The sequence below is a fragment of the Saccoglossus kowalevskii genome, chromosome 3 (assembly GCF_978046115.1).
Source record: "Saccoglossus kowalevskii chromosome 3, keSacKowa6.1, whole genome shotgun sequence".
NCBI classification, from domain to species: Eukaryota; Metazoa; Hemichordata; class Enteropneusta; family Harrimaniidae; genus Saccoglossus; species Saccoglossus kowalevskii.
The window spans coordinates 28,329,083-28,353,560 of NC_140643.1; the positions used below are offsets into that span (position 1 = coordinate 28,329,083).

Consider the following 24,478-nt stretch of genomic DNA (forward strand, 5'->3'; position numbering starts at 1 on the left):
GCCACCTAGCAAATCTTTTTTTACGTATAATTGTTTTTCCGCTAGCTTAATTTGTGGTGTTACAGTTTAAACATCTGCCCATTTTACGTATATAAAGAAAACTTATTGTGTTTTCTCTGAAAACAAAAAAATAACCCATAGTGTTAATATGTGTATAAATGATAATATTTATTTATCGTAGTAAGCTAGGGTGTCAAGTGAGCTTGGTCACGTGGGCTAACCCTTTTCTCGGCCATTTTGATCGGTTTTGGCCATTGTGTACCGAGGCTTCAACAGACTTACGTATTTTCGACCATACGATCAACTGGGTAACTTCACTTTTGGTTGTTCCCAACAGTCAAGATGGGAAGTAAGTATTATGGCAACTAATTTCGAACATTTATCACGCGAATTTTAATCTACGAACTTGCCTGTTTCGTTTCCGCCCTGGGTATTCTCAAGCGTCGCCGGAAAGAGCCACGTCTACCGTATGGGTTGTATGACGAAACATTACATCAAGTGTACTTATATCTAGTATTCTACGTTTTTTTCTTGTTTTGCAGTTAAATTTTTAGAAATCATCAAACCATTCTGTGCTATATTGCCAGAAGTTCAAAAGCCAGAGCGAAAGGTAATATCCCGTTTTAATATTTGCATTTTGTCTTGAGATGATCCATTCAATTCAAATTAGGTAGCTTGACCCCGAGCTTTTGCCTATCAACGGAGAATGCGATCATAGTTTTTATGTCCTTGAACCGCGTTATATTGTATATCAGTTGTTGTTTCCAGTTCGCGTTTATATCCGAGATCCCCGGCTGTTAAAAAGCCATTGTTATGTGCGAGTGATACAAGATGTGTTCTGTTCCTGAGGTTCTATTAAATGCCACGTTTACACATTTCCAGCGATCTTGATGCAACAATATGTTCAATTTTGGATGTTGTCCGGTTCTCGCGATAAACTACCGCACGACTTTTTTCGTTATGTGTAATTGTCTCAATGAACATATGTTACATGTGAAAACAAAGAGTGAGCTTGGGCAGAAATTCATTCCAAAGTAACAATATGGTGTGGTAGGCCAATACACATCAGGTCAAAGGTCGGTCGCAGCTAAATATTGGTAGTAAATCAAGATACTATTGCTATGTATTTACTATGTATTCACCTTATGAGTTGGAAAATCTAAAATGTCTAGTAGATTTTATAATATATATTGTATAATGAATGTAGTGTTTCCCTTTTTCTTGCATCCACAGATCCAATTTAGAGAGAAAGTACTATGGACAGCAATCACACTTTTTATTTTTTTAGTATGTTGCCAGGTATGTGTCCATTATTAATAAAAACAATTCTCAGTTTTCTGTGTAATTTTCTATCTAATCCTTTTTCTGTGAAATTGCTTTCTGTCGCGATGTTGTGGTGTTCACTAACTATACTGCATTCTTATTTCCCAATAGATACCTTTGTTTGGTATCATGTCATCAGATTCAGCAGATCCCTTCTACTGGATGAGAGTTATCATGGCTTCAAATAGGGGTATGTAAAATCTAGTTTCTTAATTTGTATCGTGGACATGTTTGCTTCAACCCAGTACAGTTTACCGACATTGACTTGATGTTCACTGCAAAGTTTTGTTTTAAAATCAGTTTTCAATCCATCTTTACTTGGTAAAAAAAAGTAGATGGAAGGTTACTGATGTACTTGTTCTTTTGGCACTCTAATATTGAAGGTCTAAGGAATGTTAATTTTGATAACTATAGTATGGTCCAACATGCCCAGCAGATGCCAGCAATTAAAAAATTTATTAATATAAAAAACAAAATAAACTAAACCTACATACCTGTTTCCAATGTTACCTTGGAATGACAATTTGCTTTGGCTATTTTAATATATATTAACTTGTAGTGATCACATTCAAGCAATGTCTGTTCAGTCACCAAGTGTTTTTGTGTATTTTATCAATTCTTTATTCTTGTATGAAAAAATAAAACTCCCAATAAAATGAAATTTGATTTTATGATTTATGTAACACACTATTTTTGTTCACTCAGGTACATTGATGGAATTGGGTATTTCCCCAGTTGTCACATCGGGTCTCATCATGCAACTTTTGGCGGGTGCTAAAATTATTGAAGTTGGTGACTCTCCAAAAGACAGAGCTCTTTTCAACGGTGCACAGAAATGTGAGTATTTTGAACTATGTAAATAAAAAACCTCCACCACATCGCCATTCCAATATTGACTACATAGGCAGGGTTCTCCACGGTTTGAAAATTAAACAGGGCGCGCCAATGTGAAGTGGGCGTGGCACATTTGCATCATTGGCAAGGATGGAAACTAAAAAATCTATTAATCTACATATATTATTACATATGCATAACATATATTTATTATTACAAAATGAATAGGAATTTTGAAGAGCTATTATTAAGTAAACGTCAGCACGTACAATCAGCTGATTTTAGCTGCACGATTCCTCAAGCGGCGACATCAGTTGTTTACAAGTAATGATCGCGTCCAGAAAATAACGTAACAAGTTTGTAAATTTATTTTCCCAAATAGATACATACATGCTTTATTTAATTTTTAGCAAAAATTTATATTTATGATTTATATTTATTTGGACGAAGCAAAATAAAATGTATGTCGCACAAACGTTCGTAACTGGTTTATTAAAAAACTTGCATGAATGGCACCAAAAACCAAGGTGATCAAACGAAATAAAATGTACACAATAGAAGATTTTCGATCTGCAGTTAACAGTTACTATCAAAAATAATAGAATTAGGTATAAAAAAAAACAAAATACATACTTAAAAGAATAATTTTCATTCGAAATCGAAAGTTTGTTGATGTCTGCTTCGTTGAAAACAGCTATGACCCGGAAACAGTTCATTTTACTGTGTGCACCCTGATACTATGTAACGATGCTTTTGATTGGCCAAAGCCACGCATTGACACGAAAAACAACCAATCAGAATATTTGTTCCAAAAGAACACAAGTAAATTTATTTCCTCCACTTATGATGCGAGATGAAAGCATGGCCGTTTTAATGGGGTTTTTAAATCGTGATTTAAAGAAAATTCAACTTTAAATAGTGACATTTAAATATAAACATTTACATGTTCAAGCAAGCATTCGTGTGGACTTCTTAGTGATCAGCAATGTCTGTGATGGTACGTCGGCTGCGCTGGTCGTTTGTTCCACTCGGCGGTGACGATGTTGCTGCTACCTAGTCACGGCGTGAACTTGGTTTTAACCATAGACCTTATGGTTTAGCGAATGGTTTTACCGATAACGATTTTATATATTTGACGTCACCCTGGCAGTAAAAATATGGGTACGGTAATGCACTTGTCTGGGCCACATGTTCATTTTTAATAGTGTTGAAAAAACTTGTAACTTTTTGTTTGGTGGTGTTATCACCTCACGGTGACCTGCTACGATAACAAACCGGAATTTTCACAGTTGCACCTTAAAACAATGAACCAGTTACCCTGAGCACGATGAATCATCTTCGGAAGACGATGAGTGTTGGCCCGTTTTGTAAACAATTCTTTGTCTGGGACCATGCAGGGCGCACAGGAAATATAACAGGGCGCTGACAATTTAAACAGGGCGCCAATTTCAGATAACAGGGCGCGGCGCCCTGTAAAAACCCCTCGTGGAGAACCCTGATAGGATACTACTGCACAGATATTGTCATGAGGCTCACTTTCTATAAATTTCTTTGACAGTGTTTGGTATGGTGATAACAATAGGTCAAGCTATTGTATACGTAATGACTGGTATGTACGGTGAGCCATCAGAGTTGGGTGCTGGAATCTGTTTGCTCATCATTATTCAGGTAAGTTTATCCACTAAGTTTTAAAAAAAAAAAAGCAGTCTCTCTTCTATAGATTCTCATGAGCAATTCAATTACGACTGGTTGATTTATGACAAGTGGAACACAAGGAGCATGCTTTGTTTCGTTTTTTCAAAACACCTGACATCATTTCCTGGTTGTACATGTCAAAATCCATATCAAGTTTTCCCTGAATTTAACCATGTATTTTTAAATAATCTAGTCATTGGATGTTTTCCATTGTTTCTAAGATAAATAATTTCTCTTGAGTTATAAGTTTTCATTTGATGCTATTCTTGGTTTTCAGTTATTTGTTGCTGGTCTTATTGTGCTGCTGTTGGATGAACTTTTACAAAAAGGCTATGGTCTTGGCTCTGGTATCTCCCTATTTATTGCCACAAATATCTGTGAAACCATTGTATGGAAAGCCTTCAGTCCAGCAACTATCAACACAGGAAGAGGTAACAAAATTCTATATACAGTCAAACCTGTGTTAACGACCACCTGTGCAGAGCCTATTGTAGACCTATTCCCACTTTAACCTTTGTATAACGACCACCAACATTTCCATCAGACGGTCTCAGCAAAAAGACAATAGCTACCGTATTTGTCTTCAATTAGGCGCCACTTTGTTACACTTTCATGTCATGGTGGCGCTTATTTGTGGTTAAATTTGAGCAACTTTGTTTCAAATGGCGCTTATTTCAAGCACTTCAAGTTCTAGTACCGGTAATTGTGTTACAAGCCATTGTTTTTGCTCCATTCTGATGATAGATTATTGACAATATTTTACATTACAGTCTGACGCTTAGTCACTGTAGCCTTTATTTTAAATACTGAGTAAATGACCCGTTTTCAGACAGTTTAGAAAGTTATACAAAAAATATCATTCTTTAGAAAACATTCACAGTTTGCCGTACAATCAACAGAAAAATAAAACAAACACAAATTCAACGCTTAGTAGTCAATGATCACGGTAGCAAAATCCGGTCATGCTGCATTCCACGGTTACGATTATTACTCAGTAGTAGTTATAATAACGTACAAAAAATAAAATGCAAGTAAAATTCAACTTAATTTCATCGTAAGCAAATGATTCTGGTCGCATGTAAACGCTCGGCGCGATTCGATGTCTGCCATGCTTCCTGTCTAGGACTTGACCTGGAACGCGTTTTTTGACCTGATAGGTCAAGTCGTTAATTAACCAATCAAAATGCTGGATGATGCCAACGTGATCAAATTACCATAGCTCATTTAAATAATGTATGAACGCAATGCGGAAGTGATTTGCCGATGTTTGCGATATTTTGGCTTTGATTTTGGTGGGAAAAACGGCATGATTTTTTTTTCAAATCAAGAAATTAGTTATTTTTGGAAAGTAAACTGAGCATTTAAAGAATAATTTAACACTGTTTACTGTGACAACAGCGCATTTGAAACAGAACATTTTCGGGTTGTTTTAATTTCGTTTTTATGGACTTACTGTGAAATTAAAAACCACGCTGATATTTTCTACAGTAGACTAAAAAGACATGTTTCAAGAGATTATAGACCGATTTCTTAAAAATTGTTAGAAACAAAACCAATTTTTTTTACATAAAAGCCATTCGTACAGTAACAGCGAGGGACTTCCGCGATCGCGTCCATCGCTACGAACCGGTAACCGGTAGTCGATCCGCCGGCGCCCAATTCACGATCATTACGTGCCAAAATTTCAACTTTGTCTGGCGCTTAATTGAGGTGTAAAATACAAAGTTTTTGTGGCACTGGCGCCTAATTGAAGGTGGCGCTTAACTGAAGACAAATACGGTACTTGCGAATCGCTAACAGGAATGTGGCCATATGTTGCGTTCAGATTACAGAGTACACAATCTTTAGGATTAATAGACATGGGTGACCATCGCAACTTGGTTTGTGAAGTTGCGAAAAAATAAAAAAAAAAAAAGTTGAATATCATCTGAATGTAACGTCTGGAGACTGGAAAAAATGTTAACAACAAATTAAAACAGTTTCATTCAAATTTGAAATGAAAAACTAGCTTGTTTCTGATCGGTACTATACTATCGATCCCTAGCCGGCCAGTGGCACTTCTGTGGACTGTCTCGCACATGAAGAGCAAATTCCTCCCGTCTCGAAAACAAGAAAAATGAACCAGTTTTATTAAATGAGAGATGTTTTATTTACCTTGTCGACATGAAATATCCAAACAAAATAATAAAACATTTGTTTATATCGTTTTCATCGCGGGATTGCAAAATCCGACCTATTTTGGCCGCCATGTTGTTTGTTATTGATCGTTATAATTATGCTAATGAAGCTAGCACATGGGCAAAACGTATTGTTACTGAGGGGTCATCTCAGGGTTATTCTCAACGAAAGATGTTTTCTATTTTGATCCTATTTTTTTTTTTATAAACAGTAATATCAATAATTCGCAATCGAGAAAATTTGTTTCGTTTGGGCAGTTTTGACATGTCTATGCTTGAAACAAATAACTGTAAAATTGTGTGTACGATCATAGTGTTTCATTTCCGGTTCGTTTGACTTTCTGATTCAACACCGAGAGTTGGAGCAATCGTTTGGTTAATTTTGTTTATTACCAATGCTTCTTCATTTTTAATGCTTGTTTGTTTTTTCAAACACGGCAACTTTGCCTGTGCATTTTGTCACAGTGTACAATCGAAAATACTAACGATGGGACTGATTACCGCCTGTGATGGAATATGTGTAAGAGACTGGGGAATACGACTGCATGGCGAGAGTGTGAAAGTCTGAGCGGAAATGCCAATGTGGCCGATCTTTGACAATCGTTCTTGTGCATTAAATACACCAATGAATCCATGGGCATAGTCACTTGGTTTCAGTGAATTTACATGATATAATTTGTAGTAAAAAAGTAAAGCTGTGTAATTATCCAGATGAAAATGAGTGACTTTTATTAAAAGAAACCTATTCATTGTACAATGTGTAGGTTTGTTTTTATGCTTTGCTTATGATCTCCCTTAAAATTCACGCCCTAATTAATATTCATGATTGAATTAATAAATTAGGCCACCTCCATATAAAGACCACCTGTCTATAAAGGACAGTTTGGCTCAGTCCACTGACTGTCCTTTATAGACAGGTTTGACTGTATTATGTAAACTGTTTTCCATATCACATTAACACCTGGTGTTGCTGTAGTTGACTTTGTATAGTTGATCTAATATATCTTGTATGTTCTTTAACAGGTACTGAGTTTGAAGGAGCAGTTATTGCTTTGTTCCATTTGTTGGCAACACGTACCGATAAGGTCCGTGGTCTGCGTGAAGCCTTTTATCGACAGAACCTTCCCAACCTCATGAATCTGCTTTCCACAGTCTTGGTATTTGGTGTTGTCATATATTTCCAGGTAAATATCCTCTACCATTCATGTCTGTGTTTTGAGCTACTAGTGGTATGCTAAATAATTACAATATTATAATGTGCAAATTCTAAATTTTTAATGTTCTTGTAGGGATTCCGAGTGGATCTTCCAATCAAGTCTGCTCGCTACCGTGGACAGTACGCTTCCTATCCAATCAAGTTGTTCTACACCTCAAACATCCCAATTATTCTTCAGAGTGCGCTGGTATCTAATTTATACGTCATATCTCAGGTATGTATTGTATTAAAGCATTAACACTGATAAAATTGTACAAGAGACTGTTATGGGAATATCATGAGCAGATGTCACTGTTACATCATAGTAAAGACATCGATGGGCTGTTTTGAAGTCCTACTCTCATCATCAAGGAACAATACCCACTACAATAATATTTTTGACACCAATATCTGATATTCATTATGTTCATTTCTAGATGCTGTCTGTCAAATTTGCCGGTAACTTCTTTGTCAGCTTATTGGGCGTGTGGGATGTAAGTATAGTTATGTTTGTCTTTGGTTGCTTCTGGACTGTCTGCAGTTCTGGGACAAATGTTGGAGTCTTGAAATTGTCTAGTTTATTGCTTAGTTTATGTACGTTCTAAATGTCGCCCTCTGTGTCTACTTAGTAGAAATCTTTCATTTATTTAAAAAAAAACTATTACCATAAATAATTTACTAATCATCAATAGTGTTGGCCAATAGTTAAGCATCAAAAATTGGTCAAGCTATTAATGGATGCAACTTCAGGGGAACTTTGGAATATGCTTTCTCTTGCACATATTGCACATAATATATGGTTAGCACATCTCAAGTTATATTTTGCACCTTTCAGTGTCTGGAACTGTGACATGAATTGTCTCTATAATGCAAAAGTAGTTATAAAAGGTGAATCTACTTTTATTAATTTAACAGGAAGCGTCGGGCGGTGGACCAGCTCGTTCTTATCCCGTTGGCGGAATTTGTTACTACATGTCACCTCCTGAGAACATAGCACACATGGCTGCTGATCCTCTCCATGCTATCCTCTATATCGTTTTTATGCTCGGCTCATGTGCATTCTTCTCAAAGACGTGGATTGAAGTTTCCGGATCATCTGCAAAAGATGTAAGTTGATCAATGTTTTTGTGAACGCTTTCGGTTGTGATTGGTTTGATTAGAAGTAATCTGTTTAAAGTGATAAATTGTTGTGTTAATTATACATCTCGTTCATTTTAGGTTGCAAAACAATTAAAAGAACAACAGATGGTAATGAGAGGTCATCGGGAAAAATCCATGATCCATGAACTCAACAGGTGAGAGAAGTTGCCGAGATCAATGAATGCCTTTTTAGTCCCTGTTCCGACGTAGTCCGAAAATGGGGGAGTTATGTTTTGCCCTGTGTGCGTGCATGCATCCATGATCACCTGTATCTCGAACATGCATGGACCAATTAGGTTCAAACTTCACTCATACATCACACATTATATGGGACATATGCACATGCATTTTTTTCATGATTCGATTAACGATAGCCGAATAGCGGCCATTTTAAGGCCGAAAATACATTGAAATCGCACATTTTCACCATTCCGGACCTGGATCTCAGTTATGCATAGACTGATTTTGTTCAAATTTGGTACATACATTAAACATAATAGGACCTTGATGCACGTCATTTTTATTTGGGATCTAGTTCGAAATGGCGGACTGGTGGCCATTTTGTTTTAAAGAATTCAGTTCTGGATCCGTATCCGAGACATGTCTGGATTGATCAAGTTTAAACTTCACACACACATGGTACATCATGTCACAAATAGATATGTGCATTTGTTTCAAGATCCGCTTAACAATAGCTGAATGATGGCCATTTTAAGACCGAAAATGCATCAAAATCACGTATTTTCACGATTCCGGAACCGGATCTCAGTCATGCATGGATGGATTTTTTCAGATTTAGTACAATCTGTTGTACATATGCAGGTGCATTTCGGATCAGACCACTGAAAGTGGTCTGAGATTTTGGTCATGATCTGCTTGAATGTATATGTCTCTCAAATATGACGTGTCATTGACAATGACTTGTTAAAATCATTGATTTTTACCTTGCCCGTACCATCAAAGATGGAAGGGAAAGGTATATTAAGGGAAAAATTTTGTCCGGCGTTGTCGTCGTCGTCGTTGTTGTTGTCGTCGTTAATAATTGTTATTGTGTGCATAATAACTTTACTAATTCTATTCCAAACTTTATCAAACTTGGTCACCTTATTCATCAGTATAAAGTCTTCCCTGAGTTTGAACAACAGATGTCCTGTATGAAAATATCATGCAAAAATTGAGAAAATCTGATAAAATATTTTGACTGTTTCTACTTGACTGATCACTGGTGATACACATCAAAGGTCACTGATCTCAGTGGAAATATGCATTGTTGTATGTGTTCAATGAAGCAAATGATTTATCTTGTAATAATATCCTTGGTAATGTATCTCAGAATCCCATACTGGGTTTCAAAACCAACTCATGGAGAGATTGCACAGTCGGATACACATTTGCAAACCTACCAACAAAATCTTTACAGAAAACAAGATGTCAGAAAATCAATATAAGCACTGCTATGAACTGGGTGCCAAACTTTGATCAAGATCTGAAGCTAATAGAAAATCTGTTTAGTCAAAAGTTATCAAATCAAAAACAATACATAAAAAATACATTAAAAGCAAAACATTTCATCCACATTTTAAAAAGAAAATTATTCTAAAATATATGTATTCTGTATTTGACAAACAGTTCATTCGACAAATGAAAACTCACAGGAATATGTTTCAGCTATTAGAACAGAATGATAGAGTTTTTATAATACTAGTTTAAAAACGCACTTCAGAGACTGCAGTGTTTGAAGATGTAGTTTCTCAGGAGGCAACAGTACTGTTGACTTCTCCCTCCACTGGACACCAACTATCTAAGTTGATTTGCATACAAAGCAGAGCTTGCAACATGATAGCTATTCATAAAGGGTGTTTTTTTTTACTTTTCATATAATACAGTAGTCACACAATGAGGCAGTTCATATTTGTCTCAGTGAATCATTCATTTTTGACAGACACCTGTACAAAATACTTGAACTAAAGCCAGCTAAATTTTTCTGTTATCTTGCATGTTTTATGAATCTATTCACATCTAAATGCAGCACTTTTTTTTGCAATGAGACATTTGTTTTTATTCTAAATATCTCAATTACTTTCAATAAAGCTGGAAATTATGTTCCTTAAAATAATTAAACAAATAAGGCACCAATGTTTTTGTAAGATATTTACATCTTTTAAGGACATTCGGTAGACTGATTCCCCACTGTTGGTTCAACCCCAAAACTTGTTTGTATTCAAAATTAATTATGACAATGCATATTTATATTGAAACAAACTATGATAAAGGGAATTATATTATATAACAAAGGGCAAGGTCACCAGAGTTCAACTATGTTTTAGTCTTACAACTTGTACTATGTATGTTGTGATAGATTTGTAGTGTATTGTTTACGCACAGTGACTATTAATGGCTACTTATCAATTTTAAAATAATTCCGCTCATCTGAATACATTGGACGCCACACAAACTTTATGTTTTGGGAAGCTTACAGTAATATGAATGTTAGTGTGTTTAGATGTGTATGCCATCACTTTCTGGTGACTGGATTTGTGTATATTAATTAAGTTGCTAATCAGTATTTTTTTGAAAACTAGATGGTAACTTTATTTTATATGCTAACCATGACAATGTTGTTTACAGATATATCCCAACAGCAGCTGCATTTGGTGGTCTGTGTATCGGTGCACTTTCTGTTTTAGCTGACTTCCTTGGCGCAATTGGTTCTGGAACTGGTATTCTCTTGGCTGTCACTATCATCTACCAATATTTTGAAATCTTCGTAAAAGAACAAAGTGAAATGGGTGGCATGGGCACACTACTCTTTTAAAATTTGTTTTGAAAAAATTAATTTTATTATGAAAAAGAAATGCACACAAAAAATTATTCAGTTTTCAATGAGTAATGTCGTAAGTTTTTCCGGTGTGGCAAATTCCCTCTCGAGTATTTTTGTGTATAAAAGGCATATTTGAGGCCACTGTTTGCTGGGAAACATCACCAGGGTTTATATATACTTCAGATATACAGACCAAGCCGAAAGAGTAATTAGATACTTTATACGTGTTCTTTTCAAACTGTGGATGTTTCACTCGCAGCACAATTACATCAATGTTCGTATGTTTTTAAGTATCCTTTTTTTTTCTGCCTTTTAATTATATTAAAATATTAGTTCATTGAAACTAATAAATTATTTCAATCAAGTCTGTAATAAACTAACTGTTAGTGTATTTTGTAGTACATTTCACAGAATGTCTTGCCCCTTTTACACCTTGTGCTTACAGAACCAAGTGTTTATTGGTCGGTTTGAGGGAAATGAGCAACATTTCCCTGTTCTAAAAATGAATAAAGCCTTCTTAAAAGTGAAATGTTTGTTTGTGATTTCTGATGTGTGGATAAAAATTTTCTTGATGTACATGGCACAGCATACTGTAAACATATTAATTATTCACTGGTTTTAATTTTGCTATTTTCAGTGATCAGTGCAATCTGCTAAATTAAATCTATGTGAAATAATAGTATTTATAAAAATGATGAAATTAAATGCATGTTTTACAGTACTGATAGATGCATTTATTCATCACTGATCACTCGCCAATCACTCAGTCGGTCAGTAGTCAAAATCCTACTACTTGGTTGATCCAAAGATAACTAGGTTTGAGTATTACCAATAAAAAACAATTCTTTTAAAATTAAGGAAGTTGCACCCCAACTTTCCTTTTCCGGACATGTTTAGGTGAATTCTCTGGGTGGTTCTAGAACTACACATCCATGTGATCTAGCCTCATTTTTTGGTGATTATTCCTTTGGATAATAACCGTACAATAGTGTGAAATTTTGCAACAGGGTGTTGGGTGGCAAATCATGTAAATTTAATAGATAAAGCTCAGGTACAGGGGCTCTTTTTTGGATATAAAGTCTCTCAATAAACTGAAGTCTGTGATCTTGCTTGAAATTTTGCTATGGAGAACTTGAAATAGCATGTCTTCCAATAAAACTGTTACTCATACATGCTTTTCCTGATTCAGTACTCATCATTGTGAAGGTGCCCCCCGAAACTGTCATCCTGCATTCAGGTATATCAAGAGACAATGACAATCTTGTGTAGTTCCTTCTGTGATTATAACAATGCCGCCCTCACATGCCAAACATTAGACACAAACGCGTCTAAGATATAATGGGTTGACAGAATTGAAAGGTAAATTAAGTTTTGTTTTTTATAAATATTCATTTTATTGAGAGGTTTGTGCGTTCAAAACTGGATGGGAGAAGATTTTTTTTTAAGTCTGAGATTAGTAGACACTGGCTCCATCGTATACAAGTTTCCTCGGGCGGAGCTACGTCACAAGACGTTCCACGTTGCTAAAACGCGGACCACTGTACATGCATTTCTATGGGTTCTGTGCGCGCTGATGTGGAACGCCGGTCGAGCCGGTGAACATTCGAGAAAACAACACAAACTCAACTTTGGAGTAATCCTGAACAATCAAATTTATATATGTTACACACGTAGGGCTAATGTTGTTACCATCTCAAAGTACCGTTTTCTGCGAGTTTTTGGCCTTTGTTTTCACCGCGAGGGTTGCCAAGCGGTGAAAATGCCCGGATGTCCGCCTCCCCCCCCCCGAGGATATACGTAAGAAATTGACCAGTCTGTCGCCACCTAGAGGCCATGTAAACATTTATGTACTGTAAGACGGTTTAGGTCGGCCATCTGTTCTGAATAATATCAGAAGATCAACAAAAGGAATATTAATATAAAATTTGGATTTTAGATCGGGTCTTTCTCTGCATAAAGGTAAATAGTGTGAAAGATTAAAATCATTTGTCAATGTCATCATTGCACATATATTTACGAAGCGCGCCCTCATCGAGCTAGACTCGCACTCTGGGGTCCGTGCTGTGAATGACTAGCAATGCAATGTGCAATTTGGTTCGTCACAGATGATATCTACAGTTATCAGCCTTCTAATATCATCCTAGCATAGTGATGAAGAGATAAGGGAATAACAGCCCAGTAAGAAGGTCATATAATCTTGAGCTAAGCTATTTGATAGCCAAAGATAAGCATCATCTGGGATTTGGCTCGAGGATTAAGGCGGTAATCTGAAGAGAGTCGACTGAAATGCCATAAGGTGTCAATCATGTCAGAAAATAGTCGCCGCGACCGCTGGCAACATCTCTATCAAGACAATATACCTTATACTGTATTTGTTGGTGGCTTTACATTAGATTTGTACTGGATCTATCAAAATATAACGCCGGTCTTCTCACGTGTGACTTCCCTTGGTGACGGCGCGCCCCGCCCCCTACACAGGAACTGGAAATTAATGGTTGAAGTTCCACAAGTGAACACATTTAGCGTGAATGATGGTACATTTTTCATCAATCATACTACGTTATAATCCGGAAAATCACATCCTTTTATAAAACAAGTGCGTTCATAACCTCGCACTGGATAAAACGTTTCTGAAAAACGGTGTGACATTTTTGAACTAAATGCGACTCATCCAAATTTAATTCCCCTTTTGATAGAAAGAAGAAGTGGATGTTGACAAACAACCGAAATTAGCTTATTGTAATCAATTAATTAATATTGTTATGCTATCAACGCAGCGTTCTGTACTTTTAGACGTATACTAAACCTGTGTTACTGCCATGGTCATTATTCTCTAGGTATCTACAGCCGTTACCATGGTTTCGTGATATAAAATGCGATAATATTGTTGGTTAAAAGACATAACTGTAATCTGCTTTTTTGAAATGAACCAAATTATGCAAGTGTTTTAAGTACTACTTATCTTTCTGTCTCACTGATGGGTTCATCACGTTGCTAATTATGGTTTTAAATTGCAATTAAGCCCACTATAGACAATAGAAGGAATGCAATCAAAGGAAATGGCGTGCAGCCGGTGCTCTTTTTATATTTGAGGTTCTAAGTACGGCCATTTAGATTTAGGGATTCCTTTTATTTTAATCTTTTTATTTTCATTCGTTGACATCGATTACCCAGGCTTAGCCTTTTGACTCTTACTTTGAAGACTCCCTCATTTAATTAACATTTGTATTCTTTTAAGTCGTTTTTACTTTTATGTTTTTTTACTACTACCATATCCAGGGAGTCCCCGCCGTAAAGTGATGCACTGCTCCCCGGTCGACAGGAGGAAATCTACCAGGGGTCATTAGAAGAAAATGAACTCATTGATGGTATTTACAAGGTCCTCGTATCTTGCGTGAAATTAATTAAATTCAATCTGCAAATATTTATTGATACGAGTTTTCATTTCTTTCACGAGGAAGAGCATTTGTTATATCGACTCGGAGTCATCCTGCGGGAGTTGGTCCTCTTAAACTTCAAAGAGACACATAACAAAAGGGGGATATCATTATGTAATTAATATATTTCTTCATTCGTGACCTTTGTACTGTTTGGGTAGGTAGTCAGGTAGCATCTGACGTTTGCTAACGGATTGCGAGTTCCTATGAGACTCCACTGTACCGAATATTACATGACCATTTCCCAAAGGCGTTGTGATATCATATCAACTGCTCTGTTATTATAGTTGTATTACTTCCAATCCCACTTTTTTCTTGGTCTTGTTTTATGGGTTCGTGTTGAATAACCGTTTTACGAAATATACGTAGTGGCCAATCTTCTGATCTATACTCGATTCTTCACATTGTACCGGCGACGATGATTCCAGAGCACTAATATTCGGCTCGTGTCGGCATGTATACTCTTATCAATTCCCACAATAATCAAATCCATTTTTTGAAAAAAAAGTATCAATCATATACGTAGAGCCCCTTTTCAAATCCTCTGAATTAAACCCTTTTTCAACGTTTCAATCAATTCAAACACCGGCGTAAAAACCTATGATATATATCATATATATATATACATAGATGCCGGTCAACTTCAGAAGCTTTTTTCTTTTTTCTTTTGCATCCAATGGAATATACCGCTTCTTTTCACCGTTCACATACCCAATTGGTGTATCGTTCATAATTGTACAGAGTTCTGCGATTGAAATGCACGGTGTAGATGCATATTTAATGAGCGCTTTGTTGATGTCTTACAATGAAGAGTTGTATGTTTCATGATTCGCAATTCCCATCTCTAGTCGATGTCATTCCATTTAATAAACGATACTGCCTGCGATGATTACGGGAAAGTAATGCGGGAGTATTTTATTTGTTCACCATGAAAGTAACCGATCTTCAACGTGTGTTGTCAGTATCAGTAATGCAACCGAGTCCCTATAGAGAGGTTTCTCGCTGTAATGACTGGGATACTTTCGAACGACTTGTGGAATTTAAAAACAAATATACTAGTTTTAACACGGTCTGAGCACCGATCATTGGGTCTATCCTTGTGAAAAGATATTTAGATTTACATACAATGTAATTTATAATATTTCATGTGATACATGACACAACATTTTCGATCAATTGTGTAATATATAAGGTCACGTGAATAATGCATATGTGTAAAAATCGAGTTGTTTCCAGACTTTTGAAATATCAAGGTCGCGTCATATTTAATAAAATACAACAAAACCTTGGAGTAAGATAAATCCCGTTTGTAAACAATATTACTTTACTCTACTATAGCCTGTTCATTTCTGAATGATTATCACTTTTATTATCGCGCACGATTTCTGATTTCTGATTGTATGTACATTTCATTTCGAGTAGGGTTGTTTATTATGACTCTATACAAACATGGATGGGACAGATTATTACAGACAGTTTTGTTTTTAAATATTTCGTACCGTGTAAAAAAGCCCAAAGTTTGAAAATTTTTGTCTAAATCAATAATTATGTAACAAAAAATACAGACTGATGTGCTTCTCCTGTGTAACAGTTCAGTGTATGTGAAGGAGATTAACCCCAATTTGCGACAAATTTCCTTAATCACCTAAATCCAACTTATCCCAACAGATTTTGAAGCCATGTGATTTGTTCATTGTTTTATGCAAAAAAGTAAACGGCGTGCTGCTCTTCACGATAGATACAATTTTTACATTGGGTAGTACTAAACTCCGGCAGTAAAAGAGGTGTGATGCATTATGGGAATACCATGATGCACGAGGGACTTCATTAATGAAGTACCGATAGATTGAGATCTATATATATTTTGTCCTTCAATTATTTTTTCATTTCTTTATTAGGCTTTTACGGAATGACTTCCGTGCTCTTGTCTTACATGCATCGAATGTTTCCCGAATGTTCCTTTTTGTAAACAATTTTCAAAATCGTGATATTCCAAATTCTGCTTTGTTGTTCGCGTTCGTCAAATTTCCTATCACGTAAAACAAATAAATAATATTTAATGACAGTCAAAAAAAGTAAGTCATTATATGAAATAAAACATTTATCCAATAAGATATTGGAGAATGTCCAAAAACATTTTCGTTAAAACATATTGCAAACATTAATAATTGAGCAATTTATTCGCCTTGTTCAACGGATCAATACTGACGACGTTATCTGACTATCTGACTGGCTGAATTATCGCATCGATGTTGTCCGGTCTAGCTAACGAAAGGTTCTATATCAACTGTACAGCAGGTTGTTTACTATCATTAGTCCCTCCCGTGGTTTTAATGTTTTGTCAGTGGGGCTGGATGCCAGTGCTTCGGTTGAACGCAAGCTATGTCTAGACAAACTGGCAAAGTGTGTGTTAAAGTATTTACCAAAAGGAGGCAGACGGAATCGCCTTCTGGCGAAAAAAAACATGTTGTTTAACTGTTAACTAGAACTGTGGTGAGTTTCGTTGCAACAGGAGGTATCGTCAAGTCGGTGGGGTGGTTGATGCATAATGACAGCCATATCAGCTAAGGGTACAATGGAATTTATAGGGCATCAAATAACGGAAGACGAAATCACGAATTCGCCTGTCAGTTTGATTCAGTCACCAATACGTTTTCACCAGTGAACAAGTTGTGACAAGTGACGGCCTTCTCTTTGCCACTAGCGAGTCATGAACGATAGCCATTCTGACTATCAACACAGACATCGATATGTAGCCCACTGTTTCTGGTCATTCTTAGGTTGCACGCTGATCCGTTTTTTTATCTGTATACGTATCTCGGCGTTGCTGCTACGTGAATGTTACGAATATTAACGTGTATACAAGCGTGGCGCGTTTGCCAGAGGAACCTTAATAATATTCACACTTCAATGTAGGTGATATAATCGAGGAGAATTTGGTTTCGAAATGATCGATTTTTATAAAAATCGGATCAACACAATATTCACGTTGAGTCGGAACTTTTCAAATTTTAAATTGTTGTTTCATCAATTCCTTATATGAAAGAGATCATCATCAACAGTGATTGCATCACCAGTGCCATAAGCACACTCATACGTCATGTTGGAAAAGACAGAGGAAAAGGTTGTTATGCCGATACTGATCCCATTAGTTGTGAAGGAATCTCATAATATTGATAACTGTTATATTACAGTTACATACAAATGAGTCAGTGCAGGTAACTTAAACATCGTGATAAAATAGATCAATCGTTTTAATAACAAAAATACATACGTCTTCACATGTATTGTAAATGTATATGACTTTATTGTATACATTCATTGGCACTAATCGAACTAATTATATATGGAAGAGTATTGAACTTGAAGGTTTTTTTGAAGATCTGATTGATGCAAGCCACGCACCAATATCTAGCCGGGTCAATTACCCGAGAGACTGTATTCATGTGATTTCTCGGGCCGGCAAGGTTATTTAAAATTGGTCTAAAAATCCCGACCGAAGCATGTTCTTATACACCCGAAGCATACACAGCGTGTCGATTAAGGCCTTGTATTGTATGTTATATAAACATATACATCCTTCGTTGCCATAGCTTTCGGGTTTATATATAGTATATCGTATAACCCAGCCATTACATTTGTGATTTCCTTTCCATCGTGACCTGCCTAAAAAAATCAATTCACTAGCCCCCCCCCCCCCCCACACACACACACACACACCACCACCACCACCACCACCACCACACACCGTCTGGCGAATATTGGGAAATCCATAGACTTGCACTACCGGGGCTCTACGATAGGATTACATGAATTGTACTGGCAATATGCAGGACACAACGCCCTGTCAAGTCAGAACTAATGCTACACATATCGTTACAGCGAACACGATACGATAAAGCTGTAAGAAGAACCATTTACACCGTGAGATAAGATATGTAAAAACAGATAACGGCGCACATCCTCCACGCTTCCATTCGCTGTTCATTTCACTGCGATGAAATTAACACCAGTCCTTCTTCTCATTCTGATATAAACAAAGAATTCCCACTCGTTTTACAAGCAGTGCTCACGACGCCGGGTTATGCAATCCATGATTGTGAGAATTCCATAGTTCCCATCTGATGAATGTGACATGGGGTGAGTATGCGTCACGTATACGCGCAGTGGTTTCAGCTGACATGACATTTTTTTTTCATTCTAATTTCTTCTTTAATTTCAGCGACAGCAACCGCTTGAGCTGAACGCTGCTAGTGACTATTAAATAAGAATTCTTTTAGACATTGTAACCAGAAACGCCAATCTTCGACTCGCAAATTGCTAACTCTTAATTTCATCGCACACAGCTCGAGGCGGCGCAGCTTATTACAGTGCGGCTATGCTGACGTTCTGAAGGGTTGCATGACCATTATCCCTCGTTTTCGCAGCTGTAGGTATTGCAAGTTTTCATTTCCGTGCCAATATCAACGATGCGGCGACCCAGTAGATCTGTTTCTTAATTACATGGATTTATAGTATTAGTTAAAACAGACATGGTGACACTGATGCCCCCATTTTCCTTAATGAAGCTATGTCAGTTATTTGTCCCCTCAGTACGCGGTCATATTTCATTCAAAGTCCAGCATTTGAATACGCCACCAACGCATTCGATGTACACAGTGTGTTTGAATTGAAAAATATCCACACTGAAATGAACGTAGCATATGTGCAATTACTAAATGTTAATAACAATTGTCAGGGCTAGCATTTTAACAGTTTTAATAATGACACTGTATTATGTTCTCTCGCAAATATTGTCTGTACAGAATACTACTAAGAATCTAATGTTTAATTCTATCTTCGGAAACCGTTTACTCAGGACCCGAAATGCGCACAAGCAACGGACAGGTGCGCCCACTCGGGAATATAGTGATAATTACTAGTATTTCCAGTCAATTCAAGTTGTAATAAAAAAATAGCCAAAATCCTGATGCGCCGATTCAATCACCCAAATGTACTTTCTTAGCGACGTTAACACGCAGACAACATTGCGCGACTTCGATTCGTGGACGTTTTCCAGTCGATTGAGTACAATTGATCTCTATTTTCACCGATATTTCTTTTTTCCTCCTCGACAATTGCAGAGTTTGTTCATCCCACCTCTAACCTTACTAATCAGTAGTAGTAATAACAACAGTTAACGTTCATTTATTTGAACACGGATCACCAATTCACTGGAGATTAACAGGCAGATTGAGTGGGACTGGCTTTGCGGCATTTTCACAGACAGTACAACAATTCGACACTGAGATTAGTTTGGCCTTTGGCACCCACACAGCCTGTACCAAAACTACCTTGTTTCATTTTGCCGCCAGTATGGGGACTTTTTAATAGCCAGGCATTAATTGAGGTGTTCTCTTGGCATATGTTTAAGGTATGAACTAGTTAATAGAGACTCTTCTCCCATCGGCCCTTTATCATATAGACTTGTAGATTGAACAGCATCTTTTTCCAATTGCTTTTTTCCCCTTGCTCGTTGTCATCATCATTAAGCATTGCCTCCCAGTGATATTGACGAAGTGTACCAAACGAATTGTTTAAAGAAGCTTTGGAAAGTCTGAATTTATTTCCCCAGTGAGTTGTTAAGTGTGTGTATTCTTTTTGTTCATTTTACTCGCCGTCTTCATTCAAGCTTGCACCCTTCTCATGGACGAGTGCATCGACGAGAAAGACACTTATCCGCACAAAAACAGCGCTAAGTATTGCCGCACCTTATAGCCTCCGCAATTTTAGACTCCACCAAACTGTTACCAATACGACGGGTCTAATTCTGAATTTCCCGCCAACGACGCATGCGCTTTTTTGTTGGTCGATTATGGATTTCATACTTTATCGCATACGTGCATGTCAAAGGTCAACCCAATAGTACGATATGATGTTTTATACTGCAGAATTGTTGAATGTGAATTTACATTTATCCGCACAGAAAGCGACCACGTCCGCTACTGCCTCTTAACTACTCGCTGAATGAAATGTTTCGCGTCTGAGGTTACACGCACTTATTTAAATATTTTGTTCGTTAAACTGACGTCCGTTTATTTGCAGTCACGGTGAGATATGGTCGATCGTGCTGTAAAAAAATCATAATCACTCGAATGAAAATGAACAGAGACACCAGATGGTTACTTGTATGAAAACATTTATTAAGAATAATGACAACCCATGACATGCTCAACATTACGTGTCGATTCCCATGCACCGCGGAGTTTTTAATAAAGACTTATTACTGGTGAAATAATGAAAATTTACCAAAGGCTACTGTGTAAAAATGCGCATAGACGACGTAAATCAAGATGAACAAAATAAGACAAAAGTTAAAAAAAAAAAGGATAGTGTCACTGACGTGTCATTGTGATCGCGATATCTTTTTCTTTATCTGAAACTAAATACATTCAATCATCCCGTTAAACCTGGTGTAAGTACACACTTTTGAAATGTTTGTGATTCTAGTCAGATAATTAAATGGAAAAGAAAATTGATGCGATTTAGCAAGGAATATCTGTGTTAAGAGCCGCGCAATTGCCGACGCTATCTAAACTTAAGATGGAGATATTATACGGGTTATTGGAAGGCGATCAGAGATACCGACCACTCGCCCTTGTTTACTGTGCAGATAATGAGCCATTGCATCTCGGATTATACAGATAATGTCAGATGTAGCCGTCACATATCTGTCTCTTCGTAATGATAATTCTCCGCAGTTTGTGTCGCTCGTGTTCAACGCGCGTATAAATTGCGTTGCTGATATTATCAGCGACGTGGCCAATTTGACAAGCCCATCTCGGTGTAGAATTGCTCATGTTCGATTCACAGGATGAAGGCTGAGTTGCTTTCACTTTCTACCCGGCAAACGACGCGTCTGTCTCCGGTTTCACGGGACGGATTCTCGTCTCCAGGTCGGATCTTGCGGAGTGGGGAATGCTGGCAGGAGGTGGCCCCAGATGACAACCCACAAGAATAATATAATAACATTGGATGTTGATGTTAGACTTAAAGCTCTGTTAAAGGACATCCATTCCCCACCAGTTATCAAAACAATATGTAAATGTATTTCCATGCATAACTGATGGAACTGATCGTCTGATACTGAGTCCGATCAATTACTTTTATCTCCTATCTCAATTTCATCTTCTAGATCTCTTTCCCAACAATCGAATATTTCAAGTTCCATCGATCAAATAGCTTACCAAGTATACCTTTCTACTGGTTAGTGAAAGGATCAGATTACCCCCATTCAATCTCAAGAACTTATCATACAACTAATTACAATAATAATAACATCAACAATGATATAATAATCATTATTAGCATTACATATAATAATTATTAAGTAATAATATCTATATGTTTATTATTATCATAAAATATGATTTTATGTAGTATTCATATATACTCAATACATACCATTACACTTAAGAAAAAAAAAAAAAGACATCGGTTCCGTGCAATTTCTGAAAAAAAGAAAGAAAATACTTATGCTGTGCTCCGACGTCGAATTGAGCCAAAGTGTCGCCGAAGTGCAACGTTAAAATCGGCGTCGTTACACATGCCATATACAATAGTGCGGTTAAAATTGTACGTTTCTTCCATCTACGCTTCACTCGATATGCATTGCAAGCGACATGTTTATATTTACGCCAAATAAACGCACAGTAACGGTAAATTAAAAGCAATAACATATTTCAAAGCTGGGCTCGTCGTTATCAAAAGTGGTTACATCATATTGCTCATTTCATATTGTGTGAAATCTACGCGAGGTGGCATGGAGTTATTATTACAAATAAGCAGGTTTCGCCTAGACTGTCTAATCATCGTGAGTTGAGCTCCAAGTGTATGGGGGATTACAATTCATATTGAATGCATTTCAGGCGACACTAAACATTTTTCCGAGGTATTAAGTTGGATTTGTCGAATGATATTAATTTCCAGTGAAAGGCTAAACATGCTATCGTTTTATGGCTGTATTAACTATAATATCCACATTCATTATTAATGATTTAATCAAAGATGCGATCCCCAGCGAGCCAGTTGGTCAGCGTTTTTTTTTTTTTTTTTCACTTTCTGGCAGCGTCGTCGCCGGTTAATCTTTTTTTGAATAAGCAGTTTGGAGGTAAATGACGTCATAAAGTAAAATGTGTAGTTTCCTACAATGCGGTTATGGGACACACAGGGTATTGGTAGACTACACTGATCCCAACCTGACTAAAAAAAAGCCGTGATTGATAATTATGTAAAGATGAATACCTCGTTCATCACTAATGACTGTCTCCTGGTAAATTTCGCACTCAATATATGTTTCCACAAAGACTACATTATTCCCTTCATTTTCCATTCCCGCAAACTTCCATGCGTGTTATTTTCTTCCATCTTACCGTTGTCTGATTCATTAATCTGATTTACCTACACTGTAGCCGAAATCTAATAAGATAGAAAAAACATATGAGAAATATAATGGGCAATCACGATATTAACTAATTTAGCCTAGTAAGGCTTACGCATTGACGCAATAAATGATATAATGATAGTAATACGACTGTATTGCCTCTTTAAATACATATCGGGTGAAAAAGTATCATTTTTGAAAAATCATTTGTAATATTTTGTAATTAAATGTTCTTTAAAAAAAAAAATATCAACTGAAGAACATTGAGACAGTAAATATTTGACTATTTTCCGGGGGAATTGGAGTAACTCTGGCAGTGATCGGGGCAGCTTTAACAATGTTGTCAAATTTGAAAACACTAATGAGAAATCCTCCTGAACAAGACGTCCTTCCTATAGGAGTAGGCCTTGGAGGAATTACATCTCCCAAGCTACTTTGACGCATTCGTTGCGAACACTTGCTCGCCCCTTGTGTTGTTTTGGACCAATTTTCGTACGTACTCCCCGGAGAATTTGACAATATTTAGCGCAAGAAACGGAAGGGCGCCGGGGTTCGCGGAATCCGAATTAGGCGAATGGAATAAAAGTGAAATTCGATCCTTCCCCGTCCAATCGGCATAATGACGAGGCTACTGATTGTATTGTTCATATGATTGAATTTAAAACAGTCTCATGGACTGTCCTTGCGGTGATTTCCAATAAAATTAATGTTTTCAGTCATAGCATAATGTAGTGAAAGATTTTAGCAAAATCAAAAAAAAACTAATTAAATTCATCATATATAATATATATATATATATCTATAATTAGAGGGTGGGATCAGGAATATTAAAGATAAAATATCACAGTAACTACCACGGGGACTGTATGTCAGTTGATCAAATCACATCGTGTATACGTTGCTAAGCGAATACTAAAATCTAATCACAATTAAGAAACGCGAACTCGGGACATGAAATCGATCTCATCGCATATATCACGCCCGCTTTCCCATTGTTCTTTTCAGCCAAGCCCGCCGTGAGGACATATTTTATTTATAGTATTGCTGATAGTTAATTTCAATAATAGTTTATCTCGCGTATACTGTGCTTTATCTTCGCCCACCATCGGTTCCACTGGTCGTTTCCCTTCATATACAATGTGCGATAAACAAGTATTTAGGTGGATGTGATTATATTATGGCCCGAAACAACCATCATTTACTCGTTTACTTCTCTTTGTCGATGAATGGGCTGCAATTAATTATGGAAAAAGCAGTCAAATCGAGAAAACATTGGAATTTCATGTTACCTTCCTTTATATAACATATAAATATATATACGAGGCGGCAAGTCCTGGCCGCAGGTCAACTGGAAAAACGAACCGACACGTTTCAAGCAGGAAAATCGATCTTGCATATCGTGATACTGGTGGGTGTAAAAAGTTGTTGATTTCA

At 36.8% G+C, this 24,478-nt stretch overlaps 1 protein-coding gene across 1 annotated transcript; it reads left to right on the forward strand.

The window, feature by feature from the left end:
• Positions 1 to 194: 194 nt before the first annotated feature.
• On the forward strand, positions 195 to 11,714 carry LOC100377121 (protein transport protein Sec61 subunit alpha). The gene is made up of 13 exons (XM_085496992.1): positions 195 to 349; positions 543 to 610; positions 1,234 to 1,299; positions 1,435 to 1,513; positions 2,029 to 2,160; positions 3,716 to 3,825; positions 4,130 to 4,283; positions 7,053 to 7,213; positions 7,319 to 7,459; positions 7,662 to 7,718; positions 8,140 to 8,331; positions 8,443 to 8,519; positions 10,993 to 11,714. The coding sequence occupies exons 1-13, from the start codon at positions 343 to 345 to the stop codon at positions 11,177 to 11,179; spliced, it is 1,431 nt and encodes a 476-aa protein (XP_085353118.1). The 5' UTR covers positions 195 to 342; the 3' UTR covers positions 11,180 to 11,714.
• The last annotated feature ends 12,764 nt before the right edge of the window (positions 11,715 to 24,478 follow it).

Excerpts from the sequence above, each read along its gene's own strand:
- LOC100377121 (XM_085496992.1), top strand. Across the intron at positions 1,300-1,434 it reads TTTTTTTAGTATGTTGCCAG|ATACCTTTGTTTGGTATCAT; the intron begins GTATGTGTCCAT and ends ATTTCCCAATAG. Across the intron at positions 3,826-4,129 it reads GTTTGCTCATCATTATTCAG|TTATTTGTTGCTGGTCTTAT; the intron begins GTAAGTTTATCC and ends CTTGGTTTTCAG.